This window comes from Mycetomoellerius zeteki, unplaced genomic scaffold (assembly GCF_001594055.1).
Source record: "Mycetomoellerius zeteki isolate Tzet28-1 unplaced genomic scaffold, Tzet1.0 scaffold344, whole genome shotgun sequence".
Lineage (NCBI taxonomy): Eukaryota > Metazoa > Arthropoda > Insecta > Hymenoptera > Formicidae > Mycetomoellerius > Mycetomoellerius zeteki.
Window position 1 is genome coordinate 3,844 of NW_017257332.1, and position 21,983 is coordinate 25,826.

At 32.3% G+C, this 21,983-nt stretch overlaps 1 protein-coding gene across 1 annotated transcript; it reads right to left on the bottom strand.

Annotated features, from left to right (window-relative positions):
- Positions 1 to 6,470, bottom strand: LOC108725369 (fibroblast growth factor 1). The gene is made up of 6 exons (XM_018452363.1): positions 6,398 to 6,470; positions 4,658 to 4,894; positions 1,084 to 1,277; positions 750 to 853; positions 138 to 373; positions 1 to 105 (listed from the first exon to the last, which is right to left on the bottom strand). Exons 2-5 carry the CDS (start codon positions 4,873 to 4,875, stop codon positions 185 to 187), a joined length of 705 nt encoding a protein of 234 aa, XP_018307865.1. The 5' UTR covers positions 4,876 to 4,894; positions 6,398 to 6,470; the 3' UTR covers positions 1 to 105; positions 138 to 184.
- Positions 6,471 to 21,983: the final 15,513 nt, after the last annotated feature.

A 21,983-nucleotide genomic window follows, 5' to 3' on the forward strand; every position in this document is an offset into this window, starting at 1 on the left:
TTATTATACGACATCATCGGAGCTCATAGAACACTCGTTCATCACCATCCTGAATTTCTTTCCGAGAAAGTTTACGTAACGAATGAATTATTGGAAATAAGAGGCATATATGTGTGTATATATATATATATATATATATACCCTATAAAGCGTGTTTGTATCTTTAAAGTTTCAGATTAATCAATTAATCTTCTTGAATAGCCGAAAATTGTATAGCCTTTTGTCCCCAAAATGTTTTCGACCCAGGCTTTGTTCGTCCATTTTTCTTTATTCCTATCCACCATCCATATTGTACGTATTTACGCGATCTGAACGCGTCGTAGGAACCAATACTCCATTGTTCCCATTCGGTATTTTCATTAGTCATATTTATCTAAAACCAAAATTAGACAAATTAGATTTACAATCGATCTGGATTTTAAGATATATAATATTTAGAGGTATAATTATTAAAAATATTATCTATATAGAATTAAATGAGAGAAATTATTGTAAGAATTAGAACGTTGTGAAAAGGTCACAAAGGAATTTCACGTGGAACTTCATGTGGAATTTCATAGTGCTATATATTATAAAATTTTTCGGATTTGAATAGCATAGCACAACGACAACTCGTGCTAACTGTATTGTTCTACATTTCTTTCATTGTAAAAGCTTCTTTCGTAATATAATGAAAATTTGCAGAGAGTTTTATTCGCTTCTTCATTTTTATATTATAGTTTCATATTAATTTTCTTTTGCCATCTTACCTCTCCGTACAACCGCCCTTTCTTGTTGAAAGCCAAATACAGCCTCGTTTCGATGCTTTGTATTCTAATAACGCCAAAAGATACCGGTGTTGCGTAAAGCAGATCTGCAAGAGTGTGTATATGTGTATACACACACACACACACACACACACACACAAATATATATATATATGCTTTTGTGTGTGTGTGTGTGTGTGTGTGTGTGTGTGTGTAATAAAAATCTTTTTTAACAGTGATTGTATGTTGTAAAATACATATGTAACATATATACATATATTGCAAACTTTTTTATTTTACTTGACTTTAGTATTTAACAAGTGTGATGGAAATATACCATATGGCTCCTTATTTCCGGATAATCCTTCTACTCGTCCCGACGGCGTAATTGCTAGATGATATCCAGTGCGACAGTACAACTTAATTATCCGGCAATTATAGATAGGATTTTTTGCTGGTTGTCGTGGATCCCATATTACGTAAGGTGTGTACTGGAGTGATTTGCAGTTACGTTTATTGTTGCGTGGCGTTCTACAATTGCAATCAAATAGTCCATGGATTATCGACGTATCGTTACATGTTATGTAACGTGAGCAGAAATAGGAAATAAACTTGTGAATTTCTAATGAAAAGTTCGAATTTTTGTCAAAGCATATACAAGCCTCAACAGTATCATAACGAATTAGTTTCACTAGATATTATTAATACAGGACATTTAATGCATTTTGAAAAATATTCTTTTATACACGCGAATTAATTTTAATAAAAATATTAACAATAATTGAGGGGATTGGCGAAATAAAGGCACAATTCTACTTAGGCCCTTTTTTCGGAGATTAGCGCAAATAAACGAAGAATTGATGTTGCTTACATTAGTTAAATATGAAGGTGTTTCGATTGTCCTGTGGTGTTGAAAATGATATAATCTATGGAAAAAGGGTATAAATGATTTAAAACTGTTAATGAGATTTTTACCAGAGACTGAATGAAAATGGTACGACAATAATGTGTTTTCATTACAATATATTTGTTAAAAAATCTTACGAAAACTCACCAGATGATGATTGAACATTATTTCAATTTATTTTGTACAAATAAAAGTAAAATGTATATATATTTCATATTCATTTTATATTCCTTCCAGAAGAATGTGAAAATAAAAAACTTTTCTGCTGTTCAGTTTTTTCTTTCTGTCGATTCTTGCAATATTATAATCAATATTCGGAAAAAGGGACTAAGTGCATTTTTTTAAATTGCAAATAACTTTTTAAATATTGATCATAACAGAGAAATATTATAACATGTAACTTCTCAAAGACATTATATAAATATATATTTAATACTGTTCCCATTTGTGGTATAATAAAAAAGTAATACGTTATTTTAATTTTTATCAAAATCAAGATTTTGTAATTAGGCCTTTATTCCGTCCATCCCCTCAATTATAAGTATCTCTCACCGATAATTAACTGAAAGTAAATTCTTTTTAAATGCTAAATTAACTTTGACGGAACTTTATTTCTATTGTGAACGCTAAATTAATATTTTATTGTTTCAATATTTTATGCATTTTTAACATAGTATAGTCTTGACATAATTCTCTTCTGACGTAGGTACTACACTTCTTAAGCCATTAGACGTTAGGGTTTTCTTTGTTACTGCAAAGGTTGTTTGTACATTTATATACACGCTGCAAAATACATATATAGGCCAATTTTTCCAGGTCAGCAAGCCCCGTGAATGAAGCACACCACGCGATATCGTAGGCGTTCTCCCGTACGTACTTTGTTAATTTTAAACCGATTCTCGGGGAAGAGGAAACGAAATGTCAATAGGCTTTGTTCGAGATTATAGTTACGCGAACAGCTCAGTCGCCATCAGAAGACGTACGTTAATACGATTAATTTTACATGCTTTCAATTATGTATAGTCATGCGATATATTCATTGCAATAATATTACGTGTAAATAAAATTAATTTCTATGCGAAAATATTGAATGTTTATACATTTTAGAGGAAATTATCAAAATTGTTCTTGAATAGTTTTTTTTTTTTGCTTAAAAACGAACAGTAAGTTTCTTTTCCTCTGTTTCTTATTCTTTAAAGAAATTTCTTTACAGAAAAAAAGATCTCACTTATAAAAGATACGTCCCGAGCAACACAATTCATTGGCGAAACATTTGTTAAACGTTGGCATACATTGGGGATACGTTGGGCCAATGTTGTGCCGATGAACTAATATTGTGCTACTAGGGATATTAATTTGATGCAATTATTTTTCTTTATATATTATATGCATATATGTATATGCACACACATATATACTTTGCCTTTGTTTATTAAAAAAAACTTGTATTTATATTTATATTTTTTAGATAAATATCGCGAAATGTCAAGAAAAAGGTACTTTTTATTCAGCGTATCTTTATCGTCAAATTATTTTATTTCCATCCTATAAGCATAAACCATGCACGAATATATAATTGCTACATAAAGATGTAAATTGATATATATTTCGTATATGTTATATATAACAATTATATCTATTTACTGGGGTACAGCCTGCGACTACGTGTATAATTTTTAAAAATAATTTCAATCAACTATATTGAAACGACTACAAAAAGTAATAACTATGCGGATATTGTAGATTAATCTAATTCTCTACACCGAGAAAAATGTCTGATTAGATTAATAGGAATTCTGATTGGAAATGGACAAATTAAAATTTTCTGGTTAAATTCTAAAATTCTAATTGTGTGATAACCGAAATTTTGATTGGTGTAATCATAACTTTCTGATTCGTCTATTTTTATCTAAACATTTTTCTCAATGTACAATATTATTTTCTTAATATTCAACTTACTAATTCTTAAATATATTCAACTTAACTAAAACTCTTTCTCCGCGTAAAGTAGAACCTTTCTTTCAACACACAGGAGAGAACGTGACAAAGATAATTCGATCTTCCCTGTTCTCACAAATTCGGACGAAATTTTATTTCTATCGTAAATGTGACGTGCGTAGCTGTCATCGCATATGGAATTGTAGTCGCGACGCCTCACGACGTCGAGCGAACTCGTTTGATACCGTTAATAACGTAAACTACATGTGCACCTCCTGACCCTGTGGCGATATAGAGCAGAAAGTTAATCGAGTCAAGTGATCAATGAATATACGTTATAACGTGTGCTGGAGGACGATTAGGTAGACAGACGCATTCGCTGTGTATTTTGCAGTGACAGAGACAGACATTTTATATATCTACCTACCTTGTTCCAATAAATATATACTAAATCATCATCCATTTACGCGAATTATCACATTTCACTGTCACTAGAACGTTCATACATGAAATACAAACAAAGTAGCCAATGATTTATTCCTTTTTTCACAAATTAGCCGAATTTTCCATTTTATTTTGAAAGATTCGGGAGTTTTCGCAATAACGTGAATCCAGATACGGTGAACGCTAAAAAAGTCACGTTATCTTTTTCTTCATTAGTTGTTAAGAAGAAGATAACCTGACCTTAGCATTCACCGTATCTGGATAAACGGTATTGCAAAAACTCTCTTTGTTTAATATAATACCCTTACGAAAAAGTACACAACGGATCTACAATAGATGTTTTAAGCCTTAAGCCGTAAGAAATTGACCAATTATAATCGAATCCGAGGAGAATAATCGACTGTGATTCGCCCATTTCTTATGGCTTAAGGCTTAGAACTCTATTATAGATCCGAGATAAATAACGGGGAGTGTTAACTACCAAATAAACCTCCAACTTCAGGATTAACACTCAATTTGAGTGTCATTGGCGGACCGCCATGCAAGCAATTAGTTAACGCCTAAGTTGGATGTATTTTTTCGTAAGGGATCGTACTCTTAAATACAATCCGAATGATTATACCCGTTCCCGTCGAACGTAACGGTCGAGGTCGGGGCTCTTCTGGTTTCCCTCTTCTTTCGGCCATCGCGAGCGATATCTTTTTCATTCTTCGTCACATCCGTCTCCTGGAGAGACAATTCCGTGTCACAGCTGTCGTCGCTGCAACTGTCGTCGATATCGCTGCACTCCTCGTCGCACGTTGGTGCTTCTAAATTCTCATGAATCCAGCGCAAACTCATTTTCTCGATTTCCCTTCTGCTGCATAAATTCATAAATTTACCCATTTTCATATTGTAACATTAAATTTGTGGCTATCTAATTTATCAATTTATTTCGCTAACGCGAAAATTGCGTTTGTTGCATTGTCACAAAGAATAACGTGGCAACTTATTTGCACCTAGATACGCTATACAGCTACATATGTGGATCTCTTAAAAGCATTTATTTATTTTTACCTATATTACAAAGAACAACTTTTATAAAATTAAAAGAACAATTTATTAATGCTATAAAATTACATCTTTATGTATTTTAAATTTTAAAAGTGACGAGGACATATAAACGAGGAATAATATATTATACATCAATTTATCAAGTTGCACTTGATATTTTAGTCTAGAAGTTGTTTAGAAGTATAATTTTATTTGCAATAATTTGATCATTATATATGGTTTATTTTGCTGTTCAACTTTTTCGATTATAAGAATATTTTTATATTAAGTAACATTCCACGGTAAAATTTACATAAAATTTATATTTTACTTTATCACTTTTATTTTAACTTTTTTTTCGTAAGGCTTTATAAATAGAATTTAAACATTACTATTATTATTATTTATGTCTTAATTCTGCCGGGAAAATATCAAGATGACTCTGAGATCTTTCCTAAAACAGCATTATTATTTTCATATTTTATCGAAAAAGACTACATCGAGAAAGGTAAATCTATTCACAAATGTTGAAAACACTCACACGTGCGAAACACTTTTCATTTGGAACAGAAATATGCACTATAGTGTTCGAGATTTAATGGTAGTCTCGGTCTACTACCAACAGCCGTGACTCGGCTATCGAGAGTATATGTAGATATATTGCGCATCGGGATGCATTTATGTACCAATGGCTACGTTTACACCGTGCGTTTATTCCGCGACCTATACGATAGGTGTCTTTGTTTAACCTATAGGCTAAACAAGGACATCTATTGTATAAGCCGCGGCCTAAATGCACGATGTAAACGTAGCCAATATGATATTAAGCTAACTCAATAAAAACAGAGGCACATACGTTGCGCAAGTCAAGCGCAATTAAATTTAAAAGGCGATCATCCAGGCCAACTTAAGTTCTTCTTTGATGTATCATATAATTGACAGCAGCATGTATGTATAATACATTAATTATATACATACTTACAGCTGCCGTTACATAGTATTTATATTTATAAAGAAGCACTGATGACAATATCTGAATCTGAATACATTACACATTACATTACATTTTCCACACACGAATATATATATATATATATATATATACACACCGCGTCAATTTTTTCGCGAAATAAGGAACGGAAAAAATAATGAAAATTAAGAATAACCGATGGCTACTAAACTTTGTTCGTATAATAAAAGAAATGAAAAATATATTTTTCTTTGATGACATGACACTTATTTAGGACTCGATGAGGAGTAAAGCTCGATCATTATTTCCACATCAGACAGAAGAATCCATCAAGCTTGATCGTACAAAACGCTCACCTACCTGGGTGCTCCACGTACGTTTATCACGCAACTGAGATCGGTTCTTCCGAGGCTCGCGTCGAATAATAGCAGGCATGACGCCGGCCTACTAACATCAGTCACCGGCGTTCTGTCCATGGATTCCTAGTGAAGCGAATTAAAAACGGAGCACGCGCCTCCGAGTCTTTTCGCATTGCATGATCTTTGTTAAGATCTTTTTTTTAGGGAGTCATTATTATAGGTGTTCTTGAAGAGGTCCGCTATTTTGATAATATTCCTTCTCGAGAAACCTTTAACCTTTTAAATAGCACTGAATTCCGCATTGGTACAATCTAGCCTTGAATGGAATTATTGTTAAATCTGCAGTCTATATTTTCTGATAATTTATGTTATTTTTGCTATTTAGAAACTTCTTTAATAATCAACAAACTAATTTATAAAATAAAAATAGACAATATATTGGCTTATTAATTTATTTAAAATATTTTAAATATATAATTTTTTTATGTATATATATTTTCTCCTTCTCTCTCATGTATATATTATTTATTATATATATATATATACGAGGGTCGTTTGAAAAGTCCGTGCAAAAATAAAAACTACTTAATTTTTTGGGGTAAACTTTTTTTATTTTTCAACATAGTCACCTTTTAGGCTTATACACTTCGTCCAACGCTGCTCTAATTTGTTGATCCCTTCCGAATAATAGGATTTGTCCAAGTCTGAAAATAGCCATTTGTTTCTGCAATCACCTCCTCGTTTGCATAAAATCTTTTTCCCGCCAGCCATTTCTTCATATTGGGGAACAAATAGTAGTCCGAGGGAGCCAAGTCTGGAGAATAGGGGGGATGTGAAACGAGTTGGAACCCTAATTCCATTAATTTTGCGACCACAACTGCTGAGGTGTGAGCTGGTGCGTTTTTGAAAATCACTCGACTTCCTCGATTCAAATGAATGCCAAACACAAACAAATAGACCGATCTGGCTAAAACGTGGTGTGTGTTCTTCCAAGAGATGCTACTAACTAAATCTAACCTTGATACGCGCCAGTAGTGCCATTTCTCTGACTTTGCACGGACTTTTCAAACGACCCTCGTATATATAATATATATATTAGACTGACAAGGAAAAAAGAGAATATTTTTTTTAATCGGCCTCAGTTTAAAAGCTTCCATTTCATGCCAAAAGAACACCCCTAAATTTTTATCAAAAAATATTAAGATTTAGAGGTCGCTAAGTGAACGATTCTTAAATCAAAGTTTCGATTTTCCTTAATACATGTTTGATTTGATGAAAAATGGCTTAAACCGGCTTTTAAATGTCTAGTGTTTTTTTGGTGAACACGCTGAACACGATGCAATAACTCATTTAGCTCTACGATATACGCCTAAGAAATACAGCTTGATTAATGTGAAAGAATGACCAAATTTCGAGTTTAAGGTCGATTTTAGTAAGGTTCCAAGCGTTCAAATAGGTCATTATTCCCTTCAAATTGTAGGTCTGCTCATCCAGAACAAGATCCAATTGGAATTTTCCCGGGACCTCCTGCAGGGCCTTTAAAAGTTGCATCTTAAAGCCGTCTGTATTACCTACCGACTAAATCGTAATTTTTATATAACAATTACTTTTTTCCTCTTTTATATATTTGAAAATCCTTTCCCAGGATTAAAGTATAAGCATTAATACGTGTCTATGAGGTGAATTTTATGTTGAAAACGACAAAAAATTTCGAAATTGAAATTTTAAGAAAATTCTTTTATCGCCGGGATACTCTGGAGTGACAGCCGAACCAAAGACATAGAGAATGGACTGCGCGATCCGTGTGTCAAAATGATCAATAAAAGTAAGAGAGAGGGACCGTGGAAGACGGTCATCTCTATCTCTTTTCATTTAACGATGTAATGGGAGAGAGAATGAAAGAAAGATTGGCCGTCTTCCACGGTCCTCTCTCTCATTATTGTCGACCATATTTGAATACTACTTTAGATACTGATTGCGCAGTCCACTCTCTATGTCTTTAGGCCGAATTTGATCGAGGTCGATATTACGGATTTTCATTTCCAATGTATTAGAGATCCTATAATCAAAGTTTGGCGAATTTGGACCAAAAATGGCGGGTTGAGAGAGATAACAGATGTTGCTCTCTCGTATGAACGCATGCGCAAAAAGCGTTAGAATACGTGACAACAACACCTGAAGAAATATATCAAGTCGATCAATTGGCTGAATTGTGTAATTGTAATTTGTTAATTTTATAGTTTAAAAAACCCGCTTTTTTTTCAAATTGCTGGAAAAAACCAGAAAAATTTCGGTTTCTTTCCAAAAAATTAGTTTTTTGAAAAAATTGCTGTTTTTGCTATTGTAAAAATAATAAGTAACTTCTAAATTCTTTTATAAAATTAATGCGATCTATGAAATTATGTAGCATTATTTTTATTAAAATTTTTTACCTTCTCTTTGTAGTTTATTTTTTTTCAAATATTTTGTTACGAATTTAGTTTAAATCCAAATTATTTTCTAGACCTACTATTATCATATAAACATAATGTTTGGACTCTATATTTTTAATTCTTACATTAATGGTGCAGTAGTGTATGTTTTGTATGTTTTATCGAATACATTATGCGACCTCGATCTTTTATATTATACAATTTCAAAATTTCTGTTAACTTATCCCGCTATGTACCCTATACGCAATTATTTTCTTTACGGAAAACCAAGAAGACTAGAACTAAGGAGGATCAACTCGCGTGGTGGGGGTGAGTCAAAAAACGTCCGCGGCTATTCACACGATGTGCAGCGGCACTGCGCATTGTGTGAAAGTTCGACATAAGAGCGACAAAGTGACGATTATAGAACGATAGAGCGACAACTATACATATAGAGCGACAGAGAGGACTAATGAAGCGCAAGAGTGGGGGAAGTTATCCGTCGCCACTTTTTGCCTCACCCCCACTACCGCTATTGGCACGAGTTGATCCTCCTTAGTTCTAGTCTTCTTGCGGAAAACAAACCGAGAAGCAAGTGGTAGATTTTACGAACACGCGTGAATTTTTCTAAAATGAATATTTCCCCCTTTGAGGAAAAAAACCGAAAAATTTCACGGAAAAATTGGAAAAATTGAGTTTTTTTCCGATCCTTTAAAACTATAGTTCATTTTCTCTTTGTCCGAGATTTCGGAACAATTTCTAACCTCTTTGACACAGGTTTTACACATCTGCTTGTAGCTATCTATCTTTTTCTATTCTTCGCACTCGTTTTCCTTCTTCTTCTTCTTCTTGATTATGGCCAGGCAATCATCCGATTGGCACTCGTTTTCCGACAATGTACAAAGCTATCCAAAGAATACCGAGTGAATCAAGGTAGAAAACCAATCAGAAGTTACAGCACAAAGATGGCGGAAAAGATGGAGGAGTTAATTTTAATTGATGCTGAGAGTAATACTAAATTTAAAATAAATATTTCGGTAGAAGATGCTGAGAAAGCAAGAAGTAGTGAGTAGATTTATAATTTTTTTGTAGTCAGCTTTTTGTAATCACATTTATTTATTCATACTTTGAATAATTATATATAATTTCGGCTAATTCTGAATCCGAATCACTAGACTCTTCATCACTAGAATCGAATGCTAATTTTATAATGATTTCAAATAAAAATTTTTTCTGTATGGGGTTCTCTTCATACTTCTAGGTTATTTGTTTCTTTTCGCTGAAGTCGCTATACGTTAACAGTACTCAAAATATTGTTCCAAAATGAAAGCTGCGTTTGCATGAAAAGCATGCTTACTAAAATTAGAACGCTATTGGTAGCATGCACTTATGACGACATACACGCAGCACTGGCAATCAATTTTGGAACACAGCCTATATGTCGTTGTTCATGACATCATCCGTGACGTCATACTCGTGCTCACAAATGCTTATTTCATCGAGGTAGGGCAGTAAAAGCGTCAGCACAAATAATCGCTTATTGGCCAAAATAAACGTGAACAATGTTCGATCTTAACCCTAGTAGGTTAGATATATGCACGTTTTTTCACGATTAGAACAATGTTTAACGAATGTGTCGGATTACGTGCATATTTTAACGCTTTCATAATATACTTGTATACGGCGTCTACAAACGTTTACCGATTTTGTACTAATAAAAAAAGACTTTGTTCACCAAAACAAGGAATTGGATGCTTAAATTTTTATCAAGAAAATAGGAAAAAGAATTTACTCATACAAACATGACATCAACAGATAAAGTTATAATTGATTTATAAAATGCACAGATTGGGAATATATACACGATATCTCCAGCACCTATTGTAGATCCGGACTTAAGGGCCATGGTACACAAAAAAATTTAAGCAGTAAAACGTAAGCAGTAAGCGAATTGACCAATCACAGTAGAGTCCGTAAGGCCACAACATAAGCAGTAGCGAATCCAACATATTGATTTCCTTACTGCTTACGTCTTACTGCCTTAAGTTTTTTGTGCCCTAAAGGCCCTAAAGGCCATGGCACACACCTTCCATAACAGTATCTATAGGACGTACCGTAAGAATCAGCCAATCACAGTAGAGAATTCTTTTAAACTCTTAATTCTAATTGGCTGATTCTTACGGTACGTCTTATGGTTACTGTTACGGAATGTGTGTGCCATGGCCTTAAGGTGATCCTAAAGCCGTCTATATTATCGACTAAATCGTAATTTTTTTGTATAACAATTACTTTTTTCCTTTTTTACAGATTCGAAAATCCTTTTCCAGGATTAAAATATACGCATTAATACGTGTCTGTGAGGTGGAATTTATGCCGAGAATGACAAAAAATTTCGAAATTAAAATTTTAAGAAAAATTTTTTGACATTTTCGGCATAAACTCCACTTCACAGACACGTATTAATGCGTATATTTTAATCCTGGAAAAGGATTTTCGAATCTGTAAAAGAGGAAAAAAGCAAGGCTGGGTATTTTTGCATTTAAAATGCCATTTAAAATGTAATTCTATTTAAAATGCTAAATGTAAAATACTTAAAAAAATGTATATTAAAATGTATGTAGAGAAAACCATTCTGTATTTGAAAACTATTTAAAATATCTATTTACCCATTTTACATATAAAGTGGATTCGAAAAACATTTTACATTTTAAATACATTTTTTTAAGTATTTTATATTTGGCATTTTAAATGATTACCCAGCCCTGGAAAAAAGTATTTGTTAAACAAAAATTACGATTTAGCCGGTAATACAGACGGCTGTAGGATCCCCTTAACTCCGCGCGGAGTTATCCTTCCCGGAATTTCGTCGCAATGCATCGGCACGCGGCAAACGCTTCGCGGGTGCTTCGATTGGTTCGCGCTACGCGATACATGTGTCACGCGATGTCGGCATGACGGAATAATACTACGCCGAATAAATTTCTCGCTAGGAATATCCGCAATTAATTAATAGGAAAGTTTTAGATAGACGACGTGAGGTTAAATAAGGAAAAATAATTTAGCGCGAAACGAAAAGACAAAAAAAAAGAAAGAGGAATTATATTTCTACGAAAGGCAGGACGTAACAATGTTAAATGTGTATTTCCGAAATTATATTATTCATTTGCAAATAAAACTTTGGCACTGTTAAATTGTGCGCATAACAATACTTTTAGGTTTACTTCTGAATTGACAGAATCGTGTATTTAATCGTTAGGTTTGAAAAATGCGCCAGCTTCCAGGAGCCAACATGGCTGATACATATTCCCACCTAGGCTGCGTTCGGAAACATCACCCGAGTGCCCCCGTGTATCGTTTTATTCTTGTTGTTCATCCAATGTTAAATAAAGATAAGTTGATACCCGAGGGCACTCGGGTAATGTTTCCGAACGCAGCCCTAATATAATACTTTAGATCCCGCAAATGTAAAATTTACTTTAATTTTTGAAAATTTTGGGTGTGTGTGTGTGTGTGTGTGTGTGTGTGTGTGTGTGAAGAAGACTTTTGTAAATCAAAACTAATTTCGCTGATTTTTTTTATATATTGGCTTTTTAAATTAAATTTATATACAGGGTATCCGGAAATTAGCGCATCAGAATATCATGGCAAGATAGAGCGGACTAAACTGAGTCAAAAAGTCCTGTATTATTTTGCAATTTTCGCAATAGTTAACGAGATATTAATTACTTATTATTAGTAAATATCGCTGAATATTGGTTTTTAATAATTTTTTACTCAACTATCAACTTTACAGAAAAACAGCAAGAGATAAAAATTGTTTATTTTCTTCTCATGAAGTTCTGAGAATTTTTTCAGAATTTTTTTAGAATTTTTTAATACCGTATTTTCTCATATAAAAATAAGAAAATGCAGTACTAAAAAGATGATAAATAATTCTGAAAAAATTCTTAAAGTTCTATGAGAAGAAAATAAACAATTTTTGTCTCTTGTAGTTTTTCTATAAAAAAGTTGATAGTATTTGAGTAAAAAATTATTGAAGACCAATATTCAGCGATAATTAATATCTCGTTAACTATTGCGAAAATTGCAAAATAGTGCAGCACTTTTCAACTTAGTTTAGTCCGCTCTATCTTGCTATGATATTCTGATGCGCTAATTTCCGGATACCTTGTACATATACATATATATATATATAAAAATCATTGTTTTGCTCGTCTTTGGCCTATTATTACATTCTTTGTTATCAATAATGAGCAGATAATTAGCTTATATTACAGGTTGTATATTTTATAATTTTAATTTTTGGTAAATTTTTTATATTATTCTTTGATTTTTATTATTATTTAATCAATAACAATTGCATAGTATTAGTCCATTTTGAGAGAGGGAGAGGGAGGGAGGGAGAGAGAGGGAGAGGGAGAGGGAGATAGTGGGAGAGAGGGAGAGGGAGAGGGAGAGCGAGAGCGAGAGCGAGAGCGAGAGCGAGAGCGAGAGCGAGAGCGAGAGCGAGAGCGAGAGCGAGAGAGAGAGAGAGAGAGAGAGAGAATACAAAACAAATAAAGTACAATACAGTATACACTATGGAAAAGTTATATCTTTGCATCAGTTTTTCGATAGCATTCAGCATACAGATTGAATATTATAGGTAGAAATAAAATAAAAATTTATATTTACCACACAAAAAAGGTAGATATTACGAGAGCTATCAAAAGGTCTTATATTAATTTATATCTAATAACCTATCAGATATAAAAACATACATATAAATTGGTAGACATTCATAAAAATTATTAATATAGGACAAATTAAATGTATTAAATATATATAAATGTGCTAGAACTATCCTTTCTTATTTCTTCCTTGTAGTCTATGCTTGTAAGGATGCAAAAGATTAATTTCATTGAAGCGTTGACTCAAGCGACATCCACAAAGAGAGCAACTCCATGACAGTGTCTACTATTACCATACTGTCGATGGATAGCTCTCTTCATAGCGAGCGCTTCATCCTTAAATTTTGAATTTTCTTTCCACATTTTCTTTCTCTCCTCGTCTAACGTTTCCTTGATAAAATAAAAATAGTAATTATATTATACACGCATAATAAATATATTAGTATTATAACTAATAATTACTCATATCGGTGTATTGTAACCCTTAGTCTTAAAGGATCTCGTTCGCAAATATTAAAAAAGAGTAAATAACCTAAAACTACCAGTAAATATTTTAAGATTAATGACAACTTCTAATGACGTGAAGTCGGTATTTCGATAACAATGACTTATTGTAAAATTAAAAATTCATTTACATGAAATCTATTTGGAATTAATAATGATTCGTTATCCATTCGCAGCTTTATTTAAGGCTTCATTATAACATTTATCTGTTTATAAATAAAAAGCTATCAATGTCTTAATATTAAGATAAGCGTCTCACACACACCTTTACTTTGTTTCTGTAAATAGAATATACACCTTTGTTTCATGAATTATCTGAAAGAATGTTTTTTTTCCGAAATACATTCATCACTAATAATAATTTGTAATATATATAATGTATGTACTTATAATATGTGTTATATGTATATTATATTCTTTTTATTTTTTTTTACGGAAATTCTCTTTACATCGTGTGCTGAATGTCACTTTCTTAAACAAAAAGGTTTGCTAATAGCCGTAATAAATTTTGCGTGATAATCGTTATCGCGTGAAAGTCATTATGTATACAGGGTGACCCATTTTAATCTATCACCCCAAATATTTTCGTTCCTTTGCATTTTACAAGAAAATGTTTCAGACAAAAGTTGTATGGTTTCAAGGGGGCTATAAAATGGTACCATTGGTTTTACCTTGAATAGTCGCTTAAAGGTCACATAAAGGTCACCTTCAATTTCTTAAATTAAACCCACTATTTTTCATTACATATTCTTGTAGCTTACCTCGAGAGCTTTCCAAAACACTTTAATAAAATATTTTTTCATTAAGTATTTTTCGAGTTGTAAGGCTCGAAAATGAGAATACAGCCGGCATTAGCATTACGCAAGTTGTCCGACCGACGGCTAAAACCTCTTGAATGTTGTTCAGGATCATGTCCTGGATAACATTTGTTAAGATCAAGGCCATTGGTGATTGTATCTCTTATTTTCGTCTTTACGTAAAAATGAATTTTTAGTGCAAAAATGAAAATAAGAGGTACAGCCTGCAATGGCCTTGATCTTGACAAATCCGATTATCCAAGACATCATCCTGAATAACATTCAAGAGGTTTTAGCCTCGGTCGGATAACTTGCGTAATGCTAATGCCGGCTGGATTCTCATTTTCGAGCCTTACAACTCGAAAAATACTTAATGAAAAAGTATTTTATTATAGTTTTGAAAAGCTCTCGAGGTAAGCTATAAGGATATGTAATGAAAAATAGTAGGTTTAGTTTAAGAAATTGAAGGTGATCTTCATGTGATCTTTAAGCGACTATCCAAGGTCAAACTAATGGTATAATTTTATGGCCCCCTTGAAATCATATAACTTTTGTCTGAAATATTTTCTTGTAAAATGCAAGAGAACGGAAATATTTGGGGTGATAGATTAAAATGGGTCACCCCGTATATATAGGCCCGTATTCAGAATGCGCTTACAACGATGTTAGCGCGCTAACATACTATACTTTACGTCACGCATATTATAGAATTTCAGAGATAAAAGCGCGCTTTTATCGACAAAAGCGCGCTCTGAATACGGACCATAATGTACAGCGATAGCGTACATTGCGTATAATGACACGAAAAACATGGATAAACTGATCAGCAAGATTTTAACCTGTTGGCGCACAGAAAAATGAATGAATTTATCCATAAACATATTTATTCGCATTATATAATATTTGCTCTATAACATTAAATATAGAAGCGTAGAATTAAGAGTAACACATTAAATTACTATTTATAAAACGGTCAGCACAAATTTAATAGTAAAAATATTAAATTTGACTTTTTAAAACGTAATTTTAAACGCGTATTATATCAACGGTTCATGTGTTTAGCAAAACTCTCGAAAGTTACTTTGGGAAAATGAAAGAGCTTCGAGACTTTTTAGAAATATTTAAATTAACTCTCTCTCTCTTCCAATTTTCAATTTTCAACTCTCTCAACTCTCAATTTTTACTCCTGTAACTTTCAATTTTTTCAAAACTCATTTCTCAATCAATCTTCATCGTATATATTTTAATTATTTTTTCATAAAAGCCGATATTTTCTCACACATACACATACATACACGCGCATGCCCATGTTAAGTACTTGACAATTATTTTATTATTCTCGCGCGTTTAATTTAATCTCTCTTCGTATCTTAATTTTATTAATATTTATATAATATTAATATTCATACACACAATATACGGTGCTGAGATGCATTTGCTACGCAACTATAGCTTCTCTGTTCATTTGCGAAACTCATTATTTCAGCTGCATTTGTAACACACCGGCTAATATTAGCGTTTTGCAAGCAATAGCTCGCCGCAACTCAAGGAAGGACTCAGGAGCAAGGAGGCAGTCCCTGACTTAGCGGCATGGCTCGTTATCGGGAAGGTGCGAGGAGCCTCTTCCTCTTTAGCGTGCCGCCATCTGATTGCACTGCAAACATAACTGCTCCGCTACTAGCTCGTGCCATGACTTATTAACACTTCCTTTTGGCCACTCAACAATAGATACCGTGAAGCAGGAAAAAAACTGCAGTTCGGTGCCCCCTAAAATTAATCATCAAATTAGATGTAACTTCTTTCATATATAAGTTCATCTTTTTTCAAGGTGAGAATGATGATTTAATCTAAGATACGTAGGCGAATTTGTAGTAATTTGCAGTAGTTTCTAGCTTCCGATTTTCTCGATTTTTCATCGTGACAATTCTATAAATTGAACGGTTATGAATATTTAAATTGGAAAATGTTAAAAAAATTAGTTACAGATATTATAACGTATTGCAGCGACAGAAAGAAACAGTAGTCTATTTTTTTGTATGTTCTCTCTGTCTTTCTATATAAAAGATTGGTATCCCTATATAGATTGATTGTGCTTTTAATTTATTTTGGTGACGATGAATGTGAAATCGCAAAATAATGGATGGTTGCAAATATATTCGATGCTTGTAAGATTCCAGAGTCGCACTAACTTAGCGTCACCCGTAATTAACGTGCTTCAACTAATCCATGTACAAACCTGTATGACATAAACGAACGTCACAACGATGGAGCGAGATCGTTCTGCGTTTTATTTACTCAGATGACATTTTCAACGCGGTTATAAGCAACTGCTTAAACAGTCGTTGATTCGGTGATTGCAGCGCGAAAGGTGTTGAAATTTAAATTGGAAATTGCTTCGAAGATTACTCTTCGTATTTTTAACGGATTTTTATCCTAAGAACCTAATATGAACAGAAGTATAAAAGACAATTAATTATATTCACTTTAACAATAGATTATATGTATAATTTTTATAATAAAAATAAAAATAAAAATAAGATTATTTATGATTGAACATTGAAATATTATTAATTAGATGCTCTCCGATAAGAAAATAGAATAATTTTACAAACTACAGTGTGTTTTACTATATATACATGGAAAGTGAAATTCTTTTAATTTCTATTACAAAATTGGATATAAAGACTTTTTTTTAACGTTTTTACATTCTGTACAAAAACTTCATATTTGGGCTATTGAAATTAGTTCTGAAGGCAGTTCTAAAGAAAGCATAAATTATTATTATTAGTAGAAAAGTCAGTTCGCGTTTTCTATCGCTTGATATATCGCGCGATGAAACGTACGAGGTATCATCTTTGAGAGTCGCGATTGCACCTTATCAGCTGGCGATGCGATAAGGCGATAACGAAGCGAGTCATTCCGATATTACCAAAAATCCTCAGCAACCTCGGCGATAATTCCCGAGAGTAGTAAATTTTAATAAATTGCACGCACACAAACGTAATTCCTCGCTCATCGGCGAGACACACGTACTCTGCGACTGGAGTTTTTAGCAGCCTATACATTAATTACAACCGCGTTAATTTACAAGTGGCTAAACGTCCTCCCCGGTGGTTTACACGTTTGCATTACGTAATCGATTTTAGTCTAATCGCAATCGACATATTTTTTTCCCTTTTGCTTGGTCGCCGTAGGCAACGCGTCCTTCCATTTGTAGAAAACGAGAGACTGTGTCGTAATGTTTCTCTCTTTGAGAAAATAACAAAGTCTCGTAATACGCGATTACTGGATGTTGTTAAAAAATAAGCGCAGTCGAATCAGCATCTCTGTTACTAAAAAGTGAACAATCTACGTTACATATTACTATCTATAGACGTGATATCGAAATGGTTCCATAATACAATACAATCATCGCTAAAAGTTTCGATTGATGATGCAATACTCTATGCAACTAATTGAGTTTATGCGAACGTTTACGACGAAATCTTATCTTAACTGACAAATTATTTTTTAAGAGATTAACAAATACTGCTGTAAAATTGTTCGACTACGAGATAAAAGAAGTAGTAAAGCGAAGTGCAGAGCGAAACAATTTCATAATGCGAATTACGTAGCTCTTATTCAATTTAAAAACTGCACTTAATTGTAATCATGTAATTATAATGTACGTTTCTACTTATGGAAATTACAATTTATAAAAAGAGTATATGAATATGTAAATAATAAGTCTGTTAATCAATCAATTAATTAATTAATTAATTAATTAATTAATTACATGTTATATATAAAATATAAATTATGTATTGTAAATATAAGCGATAATAGATATTTTACTATGTGCGCAGTGGAATCGTGCCAATAGGTCTAACGCTATTAAATTAAAAAGACATTATTGTATAAAATACCATATATTATATTATATACTAGAGATTATTAATGTCGTATTTAATCCTCGACTACAGCAACAGGTCATTTAAATCCGAAGCGAAAATTTTTGAACGATTGCATAATCTATACAAGTGATTAAAGTTCTAAGTCGTAGGTAAAAAAAAAACTTTGAACTTTCTTCTATCAATTATCGTAAGACGGAGGTTCGCTTATATTCTGTACTTTAAACAAGACACTTTATAACACTTACAATTATATAGATGTAGTTTTCTTATATGTATAGCTGTAGTTGAAGGTTAAATAAATTTTGATCATTAAAGAAATACTTATTTTTAATAATTTTATAACTTATGTATCACATTTTATACTTGAAATTTGTCTAGGAAAATGTTCCATAGTGATTGTTAAAATAACAATTTTAAAGGATTTATAGTAAAACGTTATTTCCAATCTTGTTGTGCTCATTGTAAAGCTTTTAAAACTTTCTTTATAGCGTTTTCGAGTGCAGTGGGTTTTGAAATTATTCAAGTTACTTAACACGATAATATCATCGATCTCGTCTAATGAGAAATCAAAGTAAAGCATGTGACACATTAATCCAACCTGGGTTGAGTTCAGACCCACTGCACTCGAAAACGCTACTAGATAAATAGTAGAAATAACGCGAATTGATCTATTTTCTATTAATTCTTCTTCTCAAAGAAAATCCATTTCTATTATTTACAATTGTATAATTAGTACTATTGTTTTATTTATTTTATTATTTTGGATTTATTGTCACGTTTCTGTTATATCTATAATTACTTCTTTTTTAACAAAAAATTGAATTTAAAAATTAATATATACATAGACTTATAGGATGCAGTCTATTTGATACTACAAATGCTTTGAAGTTATACCGTAGTCATTACATAATTACATATTTATATCTATGAATACACACTCGCATATATATGTATATATATATATATTTACATACTTTATACCAAATGTATTTCCACTGTGTCACACTTTTAATTTATATTTAATGTAACAACATTCTTGTATGGATCGTATAGAACAAAACAACAACTTACAGGATTTACATTTTGTAAAACAAGCAATTGCATTTAATATGACTTTTGAACACTCCGTACTTCTCATTTTTTTTTTATTTATACGACAGCGAAATATAAATATGATCATAAACACACATAGTACAATTTTATAAAAAATTAAATTATATCCATAATATTCCTGCAGTGATCTTTATTCCAAATTGGTTGATCTACTTAATAAATTATTATTATAATAGATTCCAACTATAAGTGATATCAAAAATTAAAATAAATAAGCAAATAAATTTTATGAATTATGTACAATGAGTATACATATGTTATGAGCGGAAATAAAATAGACTAAAAATAAATTTTTGTCAGGTAATAAAAATATTATTTCTTACGCTACATTTGAAAAGTTGGAAGATACTTTTAATTTTTTTTTCCATGTATATGCTAGTATAACAAATTTATTGAACACGATTATCTTTTTATGTAAAACGCAGATATTATGATCGTAGCCAAGCTTAAATTTATTCTAATCGATCAAAGTCTAACAGTACTGATATTGATGGCAGACCGCGCGTGGTATTTATTTATTCATTGTTTAGTTTATTCATTATCAATCATTTTGATATCATCTTCGTTGAATAATAATTAAATAATTAATTACATAAAGTTAAAGTAATGATTCGTTCCAGACTGCAAAGCGACATATAAAATTTTTTTCTTTCTTAAATTAATTCTAAAACAACTATTCCACTGCTCTCTTTTACTAGTACATATCATCAGTTAATTTTCCTATAATCGATGTATATACAATCGCAACAAAAATTAAAAACACAACAAAATACAACTTAATGAAGGCAGGACAATCGATATATATATATATAATATATAAGTGATATATATACCCAGGTAGCAAGTTGCCTGCAAGTTGCTGTCAATTTGCTTGAAACTGCTTTGATTAAGTTGCCTTCAATATTTAAGAAAACGGCTTCCGATTTTACCTATTAGATTACCGACTTTTATTGCCACTAACTCTTATGAGCAACTTGAGGGCAATACTTGCCCTCTTATAAACCAATCGTATATAATAAATTGTTAGAAATCACAGGGCAACATGACGGAAACAGTTTCCGCCTAAAATCTTACTCTCATAAGTTATCAATAATCTGGGGGCATTTTAATTGAACGAGCTTTCCGAACGTGGACGAAATGTAATCGAAGTCCTCAGTAAGCGTGACAATTAGCGTAATAACATTTTAAAGTATCAGATTTCATTTACTCGGTAAAAATTTGAAAAAAATACTATGCTGTCATCTTAGAGCCCTTGGGGCTCATTTCGAAAAATTATTTCATCAGAACACAGCTAAAAAATCTTTTAATACTGCGTCTTTTATTCTATTCTATGGCTGCGTTCGGAAACGTCGCTCGGATGCCTCTGATGCCTCGGACATTTAATGTTAAAGAAGGACAGATGACGAATCCGAGGGTCATTTCTTAAAATCGAGAAAATTAAATCGATGCATCCCTCTGGTGGCGGTGTCGCATACTGCTTGACGATGCTCCATTTCCATTCAATTGATAGAAATGTGGACTAAATATTTTACGAAAACGATTTCCAACAGATTGTAGCAATATTTATGGCAATAAGTTTGCTACAGCATTTCCGCTTGTTTGCGCAAACAACTGTTGTCCGCATAATGCCTCTAGGTTGCCCTAAACGAAATATTGTCCTGGTGACAGCAACATGATGGCAATTGAAGAGAAATTTGTGCTAAACACCTATTTCTTTTCTTGTACCAAGGAACGTTTTGTTATCTGGGTAGGTATATACATATATATAATATATATTATTTGATCATGTTAATGAGATAAGCGGTAAATACAATGTTAAATACGTGTACTAATAAATCAAAGTTTGTGACTCTCGATTTTCATTGATAATCAAACTAATTATTATCGATGAGAACTGATTTAATTATTCGCTATTAACACTATTGCTATGTATATCGTCATCAATCGTATCTAACAATGACGGAAAGAAAAAGAGGTATCTCTATTTTGTGTATATTGTGTGTGTGTGTGTGTGTGTGTGTGTGTGTGTGTGTGTGTGTGTGTGTGTGTGTGTGTGTGTGTGTGTGTGTGTGTGTGTATAATACTTGGAAAAAATGTAAAAAAGATAAAAAATTAATGCATCATCTTTGTTGTTTAACTTTTGTTACATAAAATTACTAACAATAATTTGTAACAGCAATTTGTAACACAAGCTTGAAA